This window comes from Enhydra lutris, unplaced genomic scaffold (assembly GCF_002288905.1).
Source record: "Enhydra lutris kenyoni isolate GAN:26980312 unplaced genomic scaffold, ASM228890v2 scaffoldscaffold59, whole genome shotgun sequence".
In the NCBI taxonomy this organism is placed as follows: Eukaryota; Metazoa; Chordata; class Mammalia; order Carnivora; family Mustelidae; genus Enhydra; species Enhydra lutris.
This window is the reverse complement of record NW_019154143.1, coordinates 9,368,357-9,387,166: the sequence shown is the minus strand read 5'-3', so window position 1 is coordinate 9,387,166 and position 18,810 is coordinate 9,368,357. Positions and strand designations below refer to the sequence as shown.

Here is an 18,810-nt window from a genome sequence, read left to right as displayed (position 1 = left end):
ACACGAACTTTTAAGAACAATGAGGGGAAACTTACCCTACCATAAAACATGTGATAAGAGACAGATAAACTTGGATCTGTCACACAATTAAACACTGAATATAATTTCATGGAACTCAATATGATAGGTAACAAACAGGGAGAACATATTAAATTAGTAATGCTGTTTGACAGTGGGCAAAGAGGGATGATCTGAGGAACTACTACTTTTTGATTTCAGTATAATTGCATTTTATACCACAATTCCTATTATTTGCAACAGGAATCTAGTGGAGTGCCATTGTTATGCTATGTTGCAAAGGGACTTCATCCTACGCACTTCTGAGTGGCTTCTCTCTGTGAAGAGACAGGACTCTAAGAGTGAAGTACTGAACAGCAGCCTTCAGTGTGTCCTTCTCTTAACCCTAAGGCTCACTGGGGTATCGCAGGAGATCCAATGGGGCCTTCTCTTCTACCTCACCCACAACAAGCTGCTTTTCTTATTTTATTTAAGGTCATACTGTGTAGTGTTTCATTAGAAGGAAGTGTTCTATTACCTAAATAAAATTTATAAACCACCCACCCAGAAGACTGCCAGGAGAAACACTATGTTAAAGGTAATTAATACTTGTTAAAGAACTATAAAAGATCTATTACATTAAATGAACACTCAATCACATTTTCTAAATACGAAGTATGCCTTTGTCAGGTAACTCCCCAAATGCCACAAGCTGTTAAGAATCATTCCTCTCACCCAGAAGAACTTCAAGTCTGTTTTGGGAACTGTATAATAAATTTTTACATTTCACGTATCATTTTGTTTCCGAAAATCATCTTTTAAAATTCTGATCTAGGGAGATATGCTTTCCAAATTACGTAGCTTTAACACTTTTCAGGGGTAAATACCATATTTATTTATTTATTTATTTATTTATTTTTAAATATTTTATTTATTTGGCAGACGGAGACACAGTGATAGAGGGAACACACAAGCAGGAGGAGTGGGAGAGGGAGAAGCAGTCTTCCCGCTAAGCAGGGAGCCCCATGTGGGGCTCGATCCTAGGACCCTGGGATCATGCCCTGAGCTGAAGGCAGAGGCTTAACGACTGAGCTACCAGGTAGCCCATAAATACCTTATTTAAATAGTCTTCCAGATAAATGGGATTTTGTGAGATTCTATGATCTGATTGTTCTGCCCACTGTTACTCGAAACACACCAACTTCATTACTTGGTTTAGCATTTATCCATGAGCAATACTCAAAAATTTCCAGGCTTCACAGACCTGTACCCCTGGGGCAAATAATACATTATATATTAATAAAAATAATTTAAAAATAAAATAAAATCTTTAAAAAAACATTCCAGGCTTTCTATACATCAAGGCTTGTGCTCAGTGTTTAAGGGAAAACCATACAATCAACAGCTCAGGTGTTGATTTTAAAATTTCTAAAGTCAAATAATAAAAAATAGTATAAAAGATAACATCTGCACAGTTCAAAGATGCGAGGGATGAGCGTTCAGGGAAGAGTGACAAAGGCTGCTTAGGGGATGCAGGATTTGGGCTGGGTGCCATACACACATGGGCACAAGGGACCTTGCTGGCATTTGGCCTGTGCACAGATGGACTTGGAGAACTATCTCACTGGGAACATACACTTCTGTACAGAACTGTACACTAAAAAGGGTGGGATGTACTACATATAAATTACACCTTAATTAAAACAAGAGAAAAAAAACCCCACCTATAAATGACTACCCACCTGTAAATGACTACCTGGAAGACAATTTGGCATTTTGTATAAAATTTCAAACACACAAGCCCTTTGACTCAGCGAATCTACTTTGCCACTTATATCTGGAGTACAAAATAATCCATTATTTGCATTCAGCACTGTTTGTGAAATTTAAAAATCAAGTTTTAAAAAAATAATATTTAGTGAATACTTAGGTACAGTGATATAAGTCTAACATCAAATATTAAGGACTAAAAACATAAAAACTACTTCTGGAAGATAAGTTGATTTACACAGATAAGAATGCCAATTAAATATAATTTCTCGAACCTATAATAAACTGGTTCACTACTCCCAGTCTGTTCAAAATCATTTCCAAACACAGGTGAGCACAGACACAGAGTTCTTTCCTTTGAGCTTAATCTTTATTGACTGACCTTTCCTGGTATTTAAGTTCATGAGAAGAAAGATGTCTGTAGCCTGGCATTACTGACACCAATGTGTACTACAGTTCACAAACTCTATCTTGAGTAATTGTTGATTTAACTTTTCTGTGTACATTTTCTTAGAAGTATGGCAAGATTAAAAGGGAGAAGAACCAATGGAAGAACTCTTGTTTTGTTTTGTTTAATTTTTGTTTAAAGTTTATTTTAAAATCTCTACACCCAACATGGGGCTCAAACCCACGATCCTGAGATCAAGAGTCACACACTTCTGAGCCAGCCAGGCGCCCTGGAAGAACTGATTTTTTTTTTTTTTAAGATTTTATTTATTTATTTGACAGAGATAAAGATCACAAGTAGGCAGAGGGGTAGGTGGGGGGGTGGGGGGAGAAGCAGGTTTGCCGCTGAGCAGAGAGTCCAATGCTCCAATGTGGGGTTCAATCCCAGGACCCTGAGATCATGACCTGAGCCCAAGGCAGAGGCTTAACCCATTGAGCCACCCAGGCGCCCCGAACTCAGATGTTTTAATAATCAGAGGGCAAAAGTAAAAGTGGAGGCCTTTCTGTGAAGAATGCACATCATAAAATGCCTTAAAGGAAAAGACTAATAAATTCTAAATTTCTGTATGACAAAAAATATTAAAGATTTAAATTTAAAGTCACTAATAAAAAATTTTAATGAAATAGTTAAGTGTATGTAGGGGGAGGGTATCTGTAATATTTATAGACAAAGGTAAATACTTCTGTGTTTACTTACCTTTAATAGTCAAAGAATTCTTGCCAATACATAAAAAAATAAATAACCATGGAGAAAAAGCACAAGAAATTTAAAGGAGAGCTAAAAATAACTAAGGCAAGTATAATCTCAACTTCAAAACAAAACAAAAAACCCCTAAGACAATGACACATCAAAATTGGGGGGGGGAATGGAAGGTGAAAAAAATCCCTCACAATCAGGGTTGGCGAAAGCACCTGGTTCTTTCAAACGTACAGTAACACAGCATTTTGGAAGAGCAGAGGAGCATTTTCAGTATGTAAAATGTATATACCATCTCACTTCCAAGAAGTTATGCTTGAAAAATATTTATACAGCACAAATATATATGTAAGTTTTCTAGCAGCATCAATTTGTAGCACAGAAAAATGTAAATACCTAACAATCTATCAATAGGGGACTGGAAGAGGGAATAATAGTACATCCGGGCAAATGTAAGACCTACAGGGTCACTGAAAAAAATAAAAGTCACATTACTCCTGTGAGAAGGTGCTAAAGAAAGATACAATGGGAATGGAGAAGAGCAGCTCCAGAAGATCACGTGCAACATGGCCAGTCCTGGACCAGTCCTGGACCAGTCCCGGGAGGGGGGGCAGGCCAGTGCGAATACACCCCAAACAACCACAGGCGTGAAACGGGGATTTGCAGTGAAGGAAAGGAGATGGTGTTCGTTTCCTACATCATACATTGCTATGTCTGAAGAATGTTTTACTTTTAAAATCAGAAAGTAAAGATTTTAAATGTACAGTTATAAGAGGAGAAAGGAAGTTATGTTCTAAGTTGTTTTTAAAATGTAAAGCTCTGAATCCTCCCTCCAGTACATAAACTACCCCAGATTAGCCCAAATTCCAAAATGTAACTATTCACTAGATTCCAGGCCACCTCAGACAGATGACTTAGGGGCATTCAGGACCTCAAGGCGTGGATGTGTCACATTAAGACACAAGTTCAACAATATGAACATTCTTAAAGTAGCATTTAAAAGGAAAAGCATAGGGTCAGCTGGTGCCTCAGCTGGTTAAGTGTCAGACCCTCTTGATTTCAGGGTCATGAGTTCAAGGCCCATGTTGTGCTCCACACTGGGCATGAAGTCTACTTAAAAAAATAAAATATAATAAAATTAAATTAAGGGAAAACACAGCCAGAAAACTCATAAAAATGTAAAATAAATAAACAACTCCTCAAATTATATTTTGTTGCTATTTGTTGTATTTCTACAAGTGGAAGAACTTATAACATTTAAACTTCAGCCTAAAAGTCTCCTTTCCCAGATGAGGAAAAGGATATTTGAGTTTCAAGATATATTTGTTTTCATAGGACTGAAACCCGAAGGAAAACATACCTTCTAAGAGCATCTCTGGAATGTCTGCTTGATATCTAGGCCCCACTCTGATTTCACCTTTGTCAGCTAACAGTGTTTTCACTGAAGGGTCATAGACCAATGAGTAGAAAAAGGTGTCCTGAAAAAAAAAATGACAGAAAATTTTAGGTAAACTTAATTCCTTCTACTTTTTATACAGCAATAAGACCAATGTCACCATAAAGAAACCATAAGACTTCAGAAAGTACGTAAGATTTCATTTTGGTGGATAAATTCATAGATCTTGAAGAAGAAAATGATGTTACTGTCATCATGTAAAATAGCGTAAAACTAAATCAAGCAAAAATAAACAGCTTACAATAAAGGTAGACTATCAGGTTTTGTTGTTTGTTTTAGTCTAAAAGAAAACCATTTAACCGCTCTAAAACAAGATTCTGGAAAGCTAGCAAAGCTAAGCTGTAAGTCAAGTAAGACTCCTGAAGTCGTATTTCAATCTCTAAAGCCCATACTGAACAATGAGGACACCTGGCACCCTTACTTTTAAAGTGTCCGTCCACGTTTTATCAGTATGTTAAAATGCATACACATCTCACATTCAATAAAGTTTAGAAGAGTTGAGCTTAAATGCAGTTTACTCATTAAAATGTCACATTGTATTATTTAAACATCTATTAATTCCAATTCTGCAGCTCTCCTTTAAATCCTGAAGCACTCATATTTACATATAAATAGGCGTATAAACATAACTATACCTACCACTACCAGCATACCCATTAACTTTCCAAGGTCCTTCCCACCTGCCCCTTTCGTCACAAAATATGGAACCCTTCACGAATTTGCCTGTCATTATTGCACAGAGACCATGCTAATCTTCTCAGTATTGTTCCAATTTTGGTGTATATGCTGCCAAAGCCAGCACCTGAGGTCCTTTGGAATGCAAAACGGCCCTACTGACTGAGCCTAAAGGATAAAATGACCAAGCACCAGGCCTTTGCTGAATTTTGCAAAACTACCAGATGTCTTATAAAGTCTTGTCCCTGCTCCCTGCTAGGACTCTGGGGGTCATCTACTGCATGACTCTCTGCCTTATATCTTGGAGGGGCCCGTTTCTACCATCCGCATCTTACCACGGCCCTGGTGCGCAGGCTGCAAGTAAGATACCTGCCAGACTGTAAAGCTTTCTCCTTTCGGTTCTCACAGATCGTGATAAAGGGAAAGGAGAGAACAAGACAAGCTGACATGGGTCACTGTCGGAAGAAAAGCTTAGACAATAAAATTGCTAAGAAGACACGACAATGTGACAATTTACGCATATAAAAGTACTACCCAGGGAAAAGAAAAATCTGCAGAATATATAAATCAACCTGCTTAACAGGTTAACAGGTTGATCAATACATAATCAGAATTACGGGTCTCTGAAGACAGGAGCAACAAAGAGTGTTAGTAGGGAACTAAAGCTACTGCCACTGGCACACCATCGACTTCAAAAGAGGACGCACCTCTGGTCACTTTTATTCTGTAAAATATGTCAGCACAGGATTCTATAAAAACAGGATTCTGCCATACTTGTCAGTAAAATGAGATGAAATTATTATTTTGGGCCACCCAGGTTGCTTCAGACTCCTTAAATTTGGGGCACCTGGGTGACTCCATCAGTTAAGCAACCGACTCCTGATTTTAGCTCAGGTCATGATCTCAGGTCATGAGATCGAGCCCCATAATGGGCTCTGTGCTAAGCCTGGAGTCTATTTAAGATTCTCTCTCCCTTACCCTCTCCCTATGCCCCTCCCCCTACTTGTGCTCACTCACATGTGCTCTCTCTCTAAAAGAAAAAAACAAATTCCTTAAATTTATATGTCCTGCCTGATATGGGAAATTGTTTAAAATGTAAATGTAATTTTTCAGCAAGTAAAAAATCGTGATTAGAAAGTTGTCCTTTGACTAACCATCCTCAAATATGCCAATTTCAATATTTTAAAAACCAGATTTTCTCAAGGATGGTCTTATAACAGATAAAGAAGTTTAAAAAAAAAAAGAATAAAGTGTTTTTCGAATTGAAAAAGGAATATAACGTAAGCAGTTTTATTTTTACTAAACTGCTCTCTCTGAATAAAAAAAGTTTTCCTCAAATACACTGCCAGAGACGTCAGTTCCTTTCCCAAAGACTGATACAGGACCAAGTGCTTAAAAATCAAATGGACAGGAAAAAAATCCTAAAGTCCTTTGCAAATTTTCATCTCCTACAATCCTTAGCACATAGAAATTACTAACGACAAATCAGAAGGCAAAAATACCACTTTTTTAAAAATCACACTGTTGGGGCACCTGGCTGGCTCAATCAGTGGACCATGCGCGTGACTCTTGATTCTAGGGTTGTAGGTTCAAGGCCCATGTTGGGTGTGGAGATTACTTAAAAATAAAGCTTCTTTAAAAATTAGAAATTAGGGGCGCCTGGGTGGCTCAGTGGGTTGGGCCGCTGCCTTCGGCTCGGGTCATGATCTCGGGGTCCTGGGATCGAGTCCCGCGTCGGGCTCTCTGCTCGGCGGGGAGCCTGCTTCCCTCTCTCTCTCTGCCTGCCTCTCTGTCTACTTGTGATCTCTCTCTGTCAAATAAATAAATAAAATCTTTAAAAAAAAAAAATTAGAAATTAAAGGGATGCCTGGGTGGCTCAGTTGGTTAAGCGGCTGCCTTCGGCTCCGGTCATGATCCCAGAGTCCTGGGATAGAGTCCCGCATCAGGCTCCTTGCTCGGCAGGGAGCCTGCTTCTCTCTCTGTCTCTGCCTGCCACTCTGTCTGCCTGTGCTCACTCTCGAGCGCTCTCTCTCTCTCTGACAAATAAATAAATAAAATTTAAAAAAAAAATTAGAAATTAAAAAATTACACTGTCTTAACAGCCAAATACACCAGTAAAATACACTGAAACGTACTCAGTGTTTCTTCCTTTTATTTCTGCTTTTGCGAACTAATGCTAATTTCTGAGCATTATTTTTCTCCATACAGTTATCCATATGTTGATTGAAAAACACTGCTACATTATTTTCTAAATGTCCCATGTATAAGTTATAAAGACTATCAATCTTGTTTCCGCCTTGAGTATTTACTTTCTCTTAGTTTTCTCTATTAGATTTTCTAATGTACAATAGTTCTACCTGTCTGCAATATCTTTTGCAGTTATGTATTCTTCATTTGAGATGAGGGGACAACATTTTAAGTATAACATGTTAAGTATACATATTAAGTATAATTATTAAAGTATATTTTAAGTACTTTTTAAATTTTAAGCAAATTTTAAGTATAATAAAAAAGTTTTTTTCACAGAAAATATATCCCTTTGATTCTTTTTTTTTTTTAAGATTTTATTTATTTGACAGACACAGTGAGAGAGGGAACACAAGCAGGGGAAGTGGGAGAGGGAGAAGAAGGCTCCCCGATGAGCAGGGAGCCCAACGAGGGGCTCCATCTCAGGACCCTGGTATCATGACCTGAGCTGAAGGTAGATGCCTAACAACTGAGCTACCCAGGCACCCCCCTTTAATTGTTTAAAAGCATATACACACATATATAAAGTACATATACACACACACATACACACACACATACATACAAAAAATAAAGACTTGAGAAAACAAAACACCATGAAATTATAAAGGTTAAATACTAAAACATTAACAGTAAAAATTTTCCCATTGTAGACTATTCTGTTTAAAGGAATTTCCTCCCTCCGATGAACCATATACTCTCATTCAACTTGTTAAAAAAATATTTAAAATGTTTCTTAATGAAGTTTACAGAAAGAAACATTTTTAGTTGACAAAGTTTACTGGGATTTTAAGAAAGAAAGCAGACCACGAGTTAAGATCTCATCTGGAAAAAGTCTCAAAGAAAAACTGTTTATTTGAAAAACAACAAAAACAAAAAAACAGGGAGGAATACCAAGTATACAGAAGTCACTTATTTCATAAAGCCAAAAACAGTTCTTCTATTACCAACTAACTCATCATACTGTATAAAGCCTTTCATTACCAACCGAAAAAAACCAGATACAGAAGTTTTTGCCAAATGTTATCTCAGTTAACCAGAAAAATCAAATTACCTAAATGTATTCTAGTCATTATACTTTTATATAATGCTGCTCTCCCAATGCAATAACTTGGTGCAAGAAGAAATAAACTCAAAGGTATGGGGTTCGTGTGAAATCAAGGGGGAAAAAAACACAAAACAAGTGTAGTTGTGAATTACCTCTTTATCAAGATACGACAATACTGACTCTGTCTCATTCAGAAGGGCAACACTGCATTTTCCCCTGTTGAAAGAGGGAAAAAGTGGATAAATGTAAGAAAAGCCACATCACCTTCATGGTGATGACATATACAATATTAAGAATACACAGAATGTAAAGTTGATACTAAGAAACTAGATGGCAATTAGGAATATACATATATGTAAATACTTAGACTTGCTATACAATCCTGGTGTTGCGTAACCTAAAAACAAACAAACAAACAAACAAACAGGACTGTCTGTAGACATTTACTCCGAGGCTAACCTGTGGAAGGAACTGTGTTAGGCAGTAAATCTTTATAACAGAAAACACTTGATAGGTATTTCCTAATTATTAAAGAAAAACAAAGGAGTACAATGAAAGCATCTGATCAGAAGTGAGTTTCTGAATCTATAAAGAGTTAATATTAGGCGATTTTATACAAAGACTTTAGATAAGACTTCACTGTGCAAACCGGTACCTAAAATAATCTTTGAATTTTTTTAAGTAGCCACTGCATATGAGAACCTAAAAATAATACACATTCATATCAAGATTAACTAAATTACTTTTATCGACACTGCTCTAAAGCCTAGTTAAAATTTAAAGACACTGCTATAAAGTAAAGGGCAAAATAAAAGATCTACAGATTTATAGAACTTGAAGTCTGATGGCATTTACCTTTGATCATATAGCCCTGGGTGTAAGTTTGAAAATGAATGTCTATTTAAAAAAAAAGGGGGGGGGAGAAAAGGCTTGTCTAGACTTGAGAAAAATTAAGGTTACCCAGGTAGAGGCATTTATTACAAACACGTGTATAATTATCCTCACTAGTGTGAAAAATTCTGTGGAGCCACAAATTTGACAGAAGACTTTTGATACAGATTATAGATAATTGGTCAGGACACACAAAATATTTTTTTAAATGTCATAATGTCATTTGATTTTGTAAACAGAAGTCACTGCTTGCAACCCATAAAATGACGAGCAAAACCCAAACGCATCACATATCCATTGAATGGGAAGCTGGAAGAGCAGGCTGTTGGAATATCAGAGTGGAAAACAACTGAAAGGAAAAAATTGCCAAAAGCAAAATAAAATGCAGAATGCTCACACACAGATCAACAATCACAGTTTACTAACATTTTGCAAATGTACATTCCTCAGATTTAAAAAAATTTCTCCTCATAAAAACATCTTTTTCTGGTAATCAGCTCTAGTTAATATCACTTCAAAAGACTTCTGAGAGCATGTGTTCTTTCCATATTATCCTGTCAAGTCTCTAATTTGGTTAGCGAGAGTTATAAAGGTTTTTGGTTTTTCTAATTTTATTCGTGCATATTACTGAAGAAGAAAAATTAACATGATTACTTCAGAGCACATAACAACACTCACAGTCAACAATTACCTGACAGGCCCTTAGGAAGGACAGAATTACGGGCAGGGAAACTGCTCTGCTGAGATTTGCACATCTACAGCTGCCACAGAAGTTCTGTGACCTGTGGACGTGCGCGCCTCACGCGTGTAGCGTGCTTACAGACCAAATGGGCTTTCCAAAAATAGACTTCAGTTTCTTTTTTTTGCCTAACAGCTGAAAGAGCAGTATTTCCAACATTTAATACTTAATCACTTAGAAGAAATAAATTCTGGGTTTTTATATTTCTCTAAGTTGGGTGTTTTTTGTTGTTTTTTTTTAATGGAAGCTGAATGTTTTAATAGATACTTTTTTTTTTAAAGATTTTATTTATTTATTTGACAGAGATCATAAGTAGGCAGAGAGGCAGGCAGAGAGATAGGAAGGGAAGCAGGCTCGCTGCTGAGCAGAGAGCCCGATGTGGGGCTCGATCCCATGACTCTGGGATCATGACCTGAGCCGAAGGCAGAGGCTTAACCCACTGAGCCACCCAGGCACCCCTAGATACCACTTTCTTTAAGAGCCATTCGGGTGTTAAGGGTTAACTGACATTGAAAATTCATACAAACAGGGCGCCTGGGTGGCTCAGTGGGTTAAGCCGCTGCCTTCGGCTCAGGTCATGATCTCAGGGTCCTGGGATCGAGTCCCGCGTCGGGCTCTCTGCTCCGCGGGGAGCCTGCTTCCCTCTCTCTCTCTCTGCCTGCCTCTCCGTCTACTTGTGATCTCTCTCTGTCAAATAAATAAATAAAAATCTTTAAAAAAAATAAAAATAAATAAAAAAAAAGAAAAAAAAAAGAAAATTCATACAAACAATACAGCATTAGTCTCCTCCATACCATCTGAAATGACAAGATGATTTAAACAGAATTATCAAACCATTATTTTCATAATTACATTAAGAGATAAGGAAATGCCGATTAGATACTGTTTTAGAGATACGACATGATTACAAAATCAAGAGGACACCCAGCCAATCTAAAAATATAAATTATTTGGAGGAATGTAGCTTTTATGCAAAGATAAAAAAATAATCGGTGAATTTCATTTTTTAATTTTCTTTACTGTAGCTGCGTATTTTCTGCCAAATTAAAAATGAAAATCTGACACTTAAAATATTCAAGTACATATACTAACAGCTAACAAAGCAGGAGGTTGAGTCAGAATTATTTTATGAAGTAAATATGAATATGTAATTAACACATGTGCTACCACGCCAAGAGTTGTTGATAAAAGTAGTTTAAAAAGAGACTTAAAGTGCTGGTTTCCTTTATGCTGAACAAATCTTGGCTCACAGAAAAAAATATGACAAATTTTAAGACTACACCAAACCAAAGGAACTATTAGCAAACTGTTATATAGACAACCCAGTTGGTCGATGATGAATCTCAAGCAATGATCCTAATTGTTCTCTTCCACCACACTTTAGTCCTTAAGGAATAAAGATATCCAAAGATGATGATATAAATACAAAACTCATTAAAGACCTTAACACAAAGAAAGATCACCGCAGGCCTATATCATTATTCATACCACTCTTCTACGAGGAACTATACGGCAACACAGAATTTCCAGAGACAACACACTTTCCCACAGATCACTGAAAAAGGTTTTTAAAAACATCCTCTGTCCTGCTTCAGAGACTGCGCAGTGTGCTGGGACAGACAGACATATGAATCAATAATTACGACACAACACAGTCCCATGTCTAACGGCAGGTGCTGTTCGGTCTGCTATCTGCTGAACAGGTGTTCAGCATCATCCCACAGACTCAAACACCACATGTAAAAATGTGCACACAAATTATGTATTTCTTTTATTTAAAGACACTCCCTATTTGTATAAATAAAAGAGGAAGTTGAAATGAGCATCCATTTCCCCACTGCCTGAAGACTCTCAGTTTCATAGCACTGCAGCTTGACTAGGGTCCCCGCATAGGAAAATGCAAATTTCTTAGCGCCACACCAGACTCACTGAGGCCAAATATCCTGGGGAGGGATCAAGAAATCCATTTGGTTGGGGCACCTGGGTGGCTCAGTGGGTTAAGCCTCTGCCTTCGGCTCAGGTCATGATCTCAGGGTCCTGGATAGAGCCCTACATCGGGCTCTCTGCTTAGCAGGGAGCCTGCTTCCTCCTCTCTTTCTGCCTGCCTCTCTGCCTGCTTGTGATCTCTCTCTGTCAAATAAATAAATAAAATCTTTAAAAAAAAAATCCATTTGGTTGATAAGTATCACCAGATGATCCTTAGTCAGATTTACTGAATCCAAGTATCTCGGGGAGGGATCAAGGAGTCTACATGGAAAACAAGCATCACCAGGTGATCGTTAAGCACAGTGAACTTGAAAGCCACTAGTACAGAGATGCAGGGTCTGACTAAACCCCTTCTTGTTCAATGAAAGAATTTTTTTTTTTTTTTTAACTAAAAAAAGGCACTTTTCAGGGTATTTGGGTGATTCAGTGAGTTAAGCATCCAACTCCTGATTTTGGCTCAGGTCATGATTTCAGGGTGGTGAGATCAAGTTCCCCAAGAGGAATCCAGGCTCAGCAGGGGGAGTCTGTTATGAGATTCTCCCTCTCCCTCTGCCCCTCCCACACACTCGCCCACACAACATGCACGCCCTTTTCTCTCAAATAAATAAATCTTTTTTTTTTAATAATTTCCTTCCATTTCTTATTTTATTTTATTTTTTATTTATTTGACAGCGAGACAGGGAACACAAGCCAGTGGGCAGGGGAGTGCTAAAGGGAGAAGCAGGCTTCCTGCAGAGCAGGGAGCCCAATGCGGGGCTTGATCCCAGAACCCTGGGATGACCCAAGTGGAAGGCAGACACTTAATGACTGAACCACCCAGGTGCCCCTAAATAAATCTTTTTTTATTTTAATTTATTTTTTTAAAAGATTTTATTTATTTATTTGACAGAGACCACAAGTAAGCAGAGAGACAGGCAGAGAGAGAGGGGGAAGCAGGCTCCCCGCCAAGCAGAAGGCCCGACGCAGGGCTTGATCCCAGGACCCTGGAATCACGACCTGAGCCAAAGGCAGAGGCTTTAACCCACTGAGCCACCCAGGTGCCCCAATAAATCTTTTTTTAAAAAGGCATTTTTCTCAATGGCCTCATGAGTCTTACAGTTGCTCAGATTCTGAACAGCTTCTCATATAAAAACAATGCTAGGTTCTGTGATTAGAAATTCAGTGAATAAGCAGTTTTACACAGCATTTAATCCACTGAATACAATGGACAACCAAACAAAAAAATAATGAAGTTCAAAGATCCAAATGCTTTCAGAAAATTACATTTCACAATAGCAACACAGTTAAATAGGACTAAAAGAAAGATTCAAAATTCTGAATGAAATGATTTCCAAAGCAGAATTATATGCCTAAACAAATCACTGGCTAAGTGCAGAAAACATTTTCAAGATAAGCAAGGACTAAGAATTTTTTCTATTTTAGAAGACTAATCGAAAAGAATGGCAAAACAATTAACTTCAAGGAAAACAAAAGGTTGTACAAGAAAGAATACACGGGGAATCCTTACATGGTCATTAAATACAATGAATGATTATTAAGTTTAAAAAATGTGATATATTGGGAACATGAAGGAAAGGAAAAGAGAAGCTCTGAGAGTAGAGAGAGATTTAGAAAATTGAAAAAGTAACAGTAGCAGTGTAAGAGTGGTGTAAATACAGAAGCCACAGAGAAAAGCTGAAAATGCCTGTGGAGGGGAAACTAGGCTTATGACTGCCTTGGATATTATTATATAACTATATGCATATATTTGACTTTTAAAAATAATACAATCTAAATTTAAAGTAAAAAGGGAGATCCTAATTAAACAAAGTATATAAATTTGTATAATTAATACATATACCAAGAAGCAAAGATTATTTACCATGCGTGTACACCTAGTTTTCTCAACCTTAGCATTATTAACATAGGAAGCCAGGGAATTCTTCGCTGTGGCAGGCTGTCCTATGTACACAGGGTGTTTAACAGTATTCCTGGCATCGACCCATTGGACAATAGTAGCACCCCCACACCTAGCTGAGACGACCAAAACTGTTCAGACTTTGCTGAATGACCCCCAGGAGACAAAACTGTCCCTGGCTGAGAACCTCTGCTCTAGAGCTGATGAACCAGTCTTTCTTTCCCTTCCTTCCTTCCTTCCTTCCTTCCTTTCTTTCTTTCTCCCTCCCTCCCCCTCTCCCTTCCTTTAGTTAAAGATTTTATTCATTTGAGAGAGAGAGTGAGTGGGAGGAAGAGGGAGAAAGAATCTGAAGCAGAGTCTGTGCTGAGCACAGAGCCCAACGTGGGGCCCGATCCCAAGACCTCATGACCTGAGCCAAAATCAAGAATCAGATGCTTAACTGACTGAGCCACCCAGGCGCCCCAGAACCAGTTTTCTTACGCATTTCTTAAGAAACAAACACCTGAAAGACCCTAAAACAAAAGTGAAAGAATCTGATTTTATATCTTTAGACTATAAAAAGGACCAAAAAGAAAGAAAGAAATCTGGACTTTAAATATTTCTATTCAAAGATACATTTTCTGTTAATATTGCTTTAACAGATGTTAGGAAATAAAAATTAAAGAAGCCCAACAAAACAAAACCTGGAACAGGTGTTTGAGTAGGTAAGGTAAAGGAATAAAAAGCCAAAAAGAGAAGTCTGGGTTTAATGGGATAGATCAATGGGTTCTTCTTTTTAAGATTTTATTTATTTATTTGACAGAGAGAAAGAGATCACAAGTGGGCATAGAGGCAGGCAGAAAGAGAGGGGGAAGCAGGTTCCCTGCTGAGCAGAGAGCCTGATGTGGGGCTTGATCCCAGGACCCTGAGATCATGACCTGAGCAAAGGCAAAGGCTTAACCCACGGAGCCACCCAGGCTCCCCAGATCAATGGATTCTACAAAGAAAAATGACAAGTAATATTTTGGAAAGCTCATTCTCTCTGTGGCATGTGGAGAAAACCAAAGCAACAAAACCTGAATCCATGATTCTGGAGATTTGATAACAAATACAAAACGAACTGTAAAAGAGGAATTCAAGGGGGAAAAAGATCCTCCTCTCGGTACCACTTCTGCCTTTTTTTTTTTTTTAAGATTTTATTTATTTATTTGATAGAGAGAGATACAGCAAGAGACGGAACACAAGCAGGGGAATGGGAGAGGGAGAAGCAGGCCTCCTGCTGAGCAGGGAGCCCGATGTGCGGCTCGATCCCAGGATGTTGGGATCGTGACCCGAGCCAAAGGCAGAAGCTTAACGACTGAGCCACCCAGGTGCCCCCGCTTTTGCCTTTTATAGCTAGAAGAAAGTGGAATGTCCAAAAGAAGTCAGTAGGTATCAGGAAGGTCCTCTTTCCTAGCACAGTATGACAAACTGTTCTGATTCCCAAAAAAATCTCACAGGCATTTTCACAACCATGTGGAACACCAGAGCTTGGGACAACATGTAGAATATACTTTCATCCAGCCCAGTGGGATTCTGGGATTCACCCAGCCCATTCTGCCCTGGGATTCTTGTCAGAGAAGGAAACACTTCAACCTACAGAGGATGATCATTTCAAGGTAAAGATGATACCATACAAAGACAACATTCAAGAAGAAGTGTGCTAAACATGTAGACTTTAAAATGTTAAATTGTGGTATGATTTTCTCTCACTGCATTTTTCCTCTTCTACTAAGCAATAACTTCCTTATGTTAGTTTCCTTTTTTTATTAGATTTATTTCACTTTAGAGAGACTTCGAGCATGAGAGGGTGAGCAGGGGGAGGGACAGAAGAGAATCTTCAAGCAGACTCCCTGCTGAGTGCAGACCCCCCCCCCGCAATGTGGGGTTTGATTCCACAACCCACAAGACCATAACCTGAGTTGAAACCAAGAGCTAGATGCTTAACCAACTGAGCCGCAGGCGCCCCTCTTGTGTTAGCTTCTTAAGCAGGACTACTTGTAGTCATCCACAGTACTCTTTTGGCTAATTAAAACTTTGTTTACAAACAGCAATAAAATCGCAAAAATCTAACATCTTAAAATAAAAACATTGGCATAATAAAAATTAGTACAGGAAGAAAAATTCTTTTATTAGAATCTTTTTTTAGATTCCAAATAAGTTCCTTTAATATTAATAGCTAATCTGAAGAGAGTCTGCAAATTTAAGGGAGTTCTATGTTAGCATCACTACCTATTTTTCAATAAACATAAGTCTTTTAAAAATTGTTTCCTCAGGGGGTGACTGGGTGGCTCAGTGAGTTAAAGCCTCTGCCTTCGGCTTAGGTCATGATCCCAGGGTTCTGGGATCGAGCCCCACATCAGGCTCTCTGCTTGGTAGGGAGCCTGCTTCCCTTCCTCTCTCTCTCTGCATGCCTCTCTGCCTACTTGTGATCGCTATCAAATAAATAAATAAATAAATCTTTAAAAGAATTTTGTTTTCTCAGGTCACCTGGCTGACTCACTCATTAGAGCATGTGGGATTGTGAGTTCAACCCCCACATTAGGCATAGAGGTTTAGTTAATTTTTTGGTTGTTGTTTTCTCTAAAGATGACAAAAAAGGCCTAATAGACTTAAAAATTACAAAACCCTAAAAAGCAAAACAACCGGGGCGCCTGGGTGGCTCAGTGGGTTAAGCCTCTGCCTTCAACTCAGGTCATGATCCCAGAGTCCTGGGATTGAGCCCCATATCGGGCTCTCTGATCAGCAGGGAGCCTGCTTCCTCCTCTCTCTCTCTCTGCCTGCCTCTCTGCCTACTTGTGATCTCTGCCTGTCAAATAAATAAATAAAATCTTAAAAAAAAAAAAAAAGTAAAACCCATAAAACAAAAACCAAATCACAAATCCTTTTTCACTTGAATCTCCCTGCACAGAAATACAAATAAATACAAAATCCAAAAAACATAATTAGGACATTCTCATCTATTTTACTTGGTATAATTTATTTTGTACATCTCCTCAAAATCACACTGTGAAGTGACCCATGCACAAGTCTATTCTTTGCAGCATTCATTTTAACACCAAAAGACTAAAATGAACCAATTGTTTGTCAATTAGGATTAAACAAATTAGACATATAAAACAGCTACAGAAAAGAATGAAGCAGATCTTTACTATCAGATATGGAATTATTACTAAAATAATTTCATTTAAAAACCACAACACAGACAGTAAGATAGAGTCACTCATGTCAAGCAGTGACTCATGTCAAGCAATGATGTAAAGCCAAGGGCATTATAGCTAAGACCAGATACCACCGAAACCAGCATGGGCTGATGGCTTCCAAAACTGATAACTCACAAAGCCAAGACAGCCCGGAAGAACTGAGAGCTGATAATCAGTACAACTAGAAGAGACCTGCAAAGGCCCAAGACTGACTATACTCCTTTAAAAATGAAGGGCTTTTGCAGCAAACAGACTCTCTAGATGCTGACCCTTCCATGTCTGGGCGCACTAAAAAGGCAACTGCCCCCTGAAAGCTCTGCCAGATTGATCTCTGACCACAACAGAGACACTCCAGTGATCGAACCTAATAAGCAGTAAGCACCAAGAGTTGACCTGGATGGGACCAAGACCTCATCTCAACTGTGCACTCACAGACTGACTGAGCATCTGGTTCGTTTACTTCTTACCCCGTACTGTATCTTATCTGCTGTGTGACTTTGTACTGTGCTTTTCTTTGTGTGCCCTGTATGAAGGCAAGTTGAATGTATAGTGAAATGTCACTGAGTCTGGAACCCCAGTTTACAATTGTTACAATTACAATTGTCACTGAGTCTGTAAACCCCCCAGTTTACAATTATGTTAACCTTGCTTTGACTGAATAAAGCTTACTGTGGAAAGACACAACTCAAATAGGTAGATGCCTTTATAGCATGTTCACAACGTATAATATAATAGTGTGTAATTTACTCCACGACTTACTACAGACACAAACACACACACCTCATTGCTTCTATGTACATGAAATGTTTCTAGAAGTATACACAAGATTCGAGGAATAGTGATAGAATGGGGGGCTGTATAGGAGCAAGAAATTTTACTGTGTACTCCACATTTTGATTTTGAACCCCATACTATGATTTTGAGCCATGTCAATATATTACATATCCTCCCCAAATGTTTACATTTTTTTTTATGATTTTATGTACCTGACAGAGAGAGACATAGCAAGAGAGGGAACACAAGCAGGAGGAGTGGGAGGGAGAGAAACAGGCTTCCCACAGAGCAAGGAGCCCGATAGGGGGCTCAATTCCAGGACCCTGGGATCAGGGCCTGAGCCAAAGGCAGACACTTAATGACTGAACCACCCAGTGCCCCAAAGGGAGAGAGTGTCCCAAGCAGACTCTGTGCTAAGCATGGAAACTGACTTGGGGCTTGATCATATGACCCTGAGGTCAGGACCTGAGCTGAAACCAAGAGTCAGACATTTAACCGACTATGCCACCCAAGGGCCCCTGTTTACATTTTAAAAAAATTTTTTTTCATCATGATTAAGTGAATGCTATAATTCCCATCACCTATTTCACTCATGCCCTTACCCCACCCCATTCTGGTAACTATCAGTTTGTTCTCTCTATATAAAGAGTCTATTTCTTGGTTTGTCTCTTTTTTCCTTTGCTCTTTTTTTTTTTTTTAATTTTTTTTTAATTTTTTTTAATTTTTTTTTATAAACATAGAATATATTTTTATCCCCAGGGGTACAGGTCTGTGAATCGCCAGGTTTACACACTTCACAGCACTCACCACAGCACATACCCTCCCCAATGTCCATAATCCCACCGCCCCTCTCCCAACCCCCCTCCCCCCATCAACCCTCAGTTTGTTTTGTGAGATTAAGAGTCACTTATGGTTTGTCTCCCTCCCAATCCCATCTTATTTCATTTACTCTTCTCCTACCCCCT

At 38.5% G+C, this 18,810-nt stretch overlaps 1 protein-coding gene across 2 annotated transcripts in view; it reads right to left on the bottom strand.

Moving 5' to 3' along the window:
- LOC111158426 (metastasis associated 1 family member 3) overlaps positions 1-18,810 on the bottom strand; it is a 167,726-nt gene that overhangs the window by 76,175 nt on the left and 72,741 nt on the right. For both annotated transcript variants that reach the window (XM_022520432.1, XM_022520433.1), the window contains exons 5-6: positions 8,490-8,553; positions 4,272-4,389 (exon numbers count right to left, since the gene is read on the bottom strand). In XM_022520432.1, the coding sequence (XP_022376140.1) occupies positions 4,272-4,389; positions 8,490-8,553 (182 nt within the window). The remainder of the gene's footprint in view (positions 1-4,271; positions 4,390-8,489; positions 8,554-18,810) is intronic.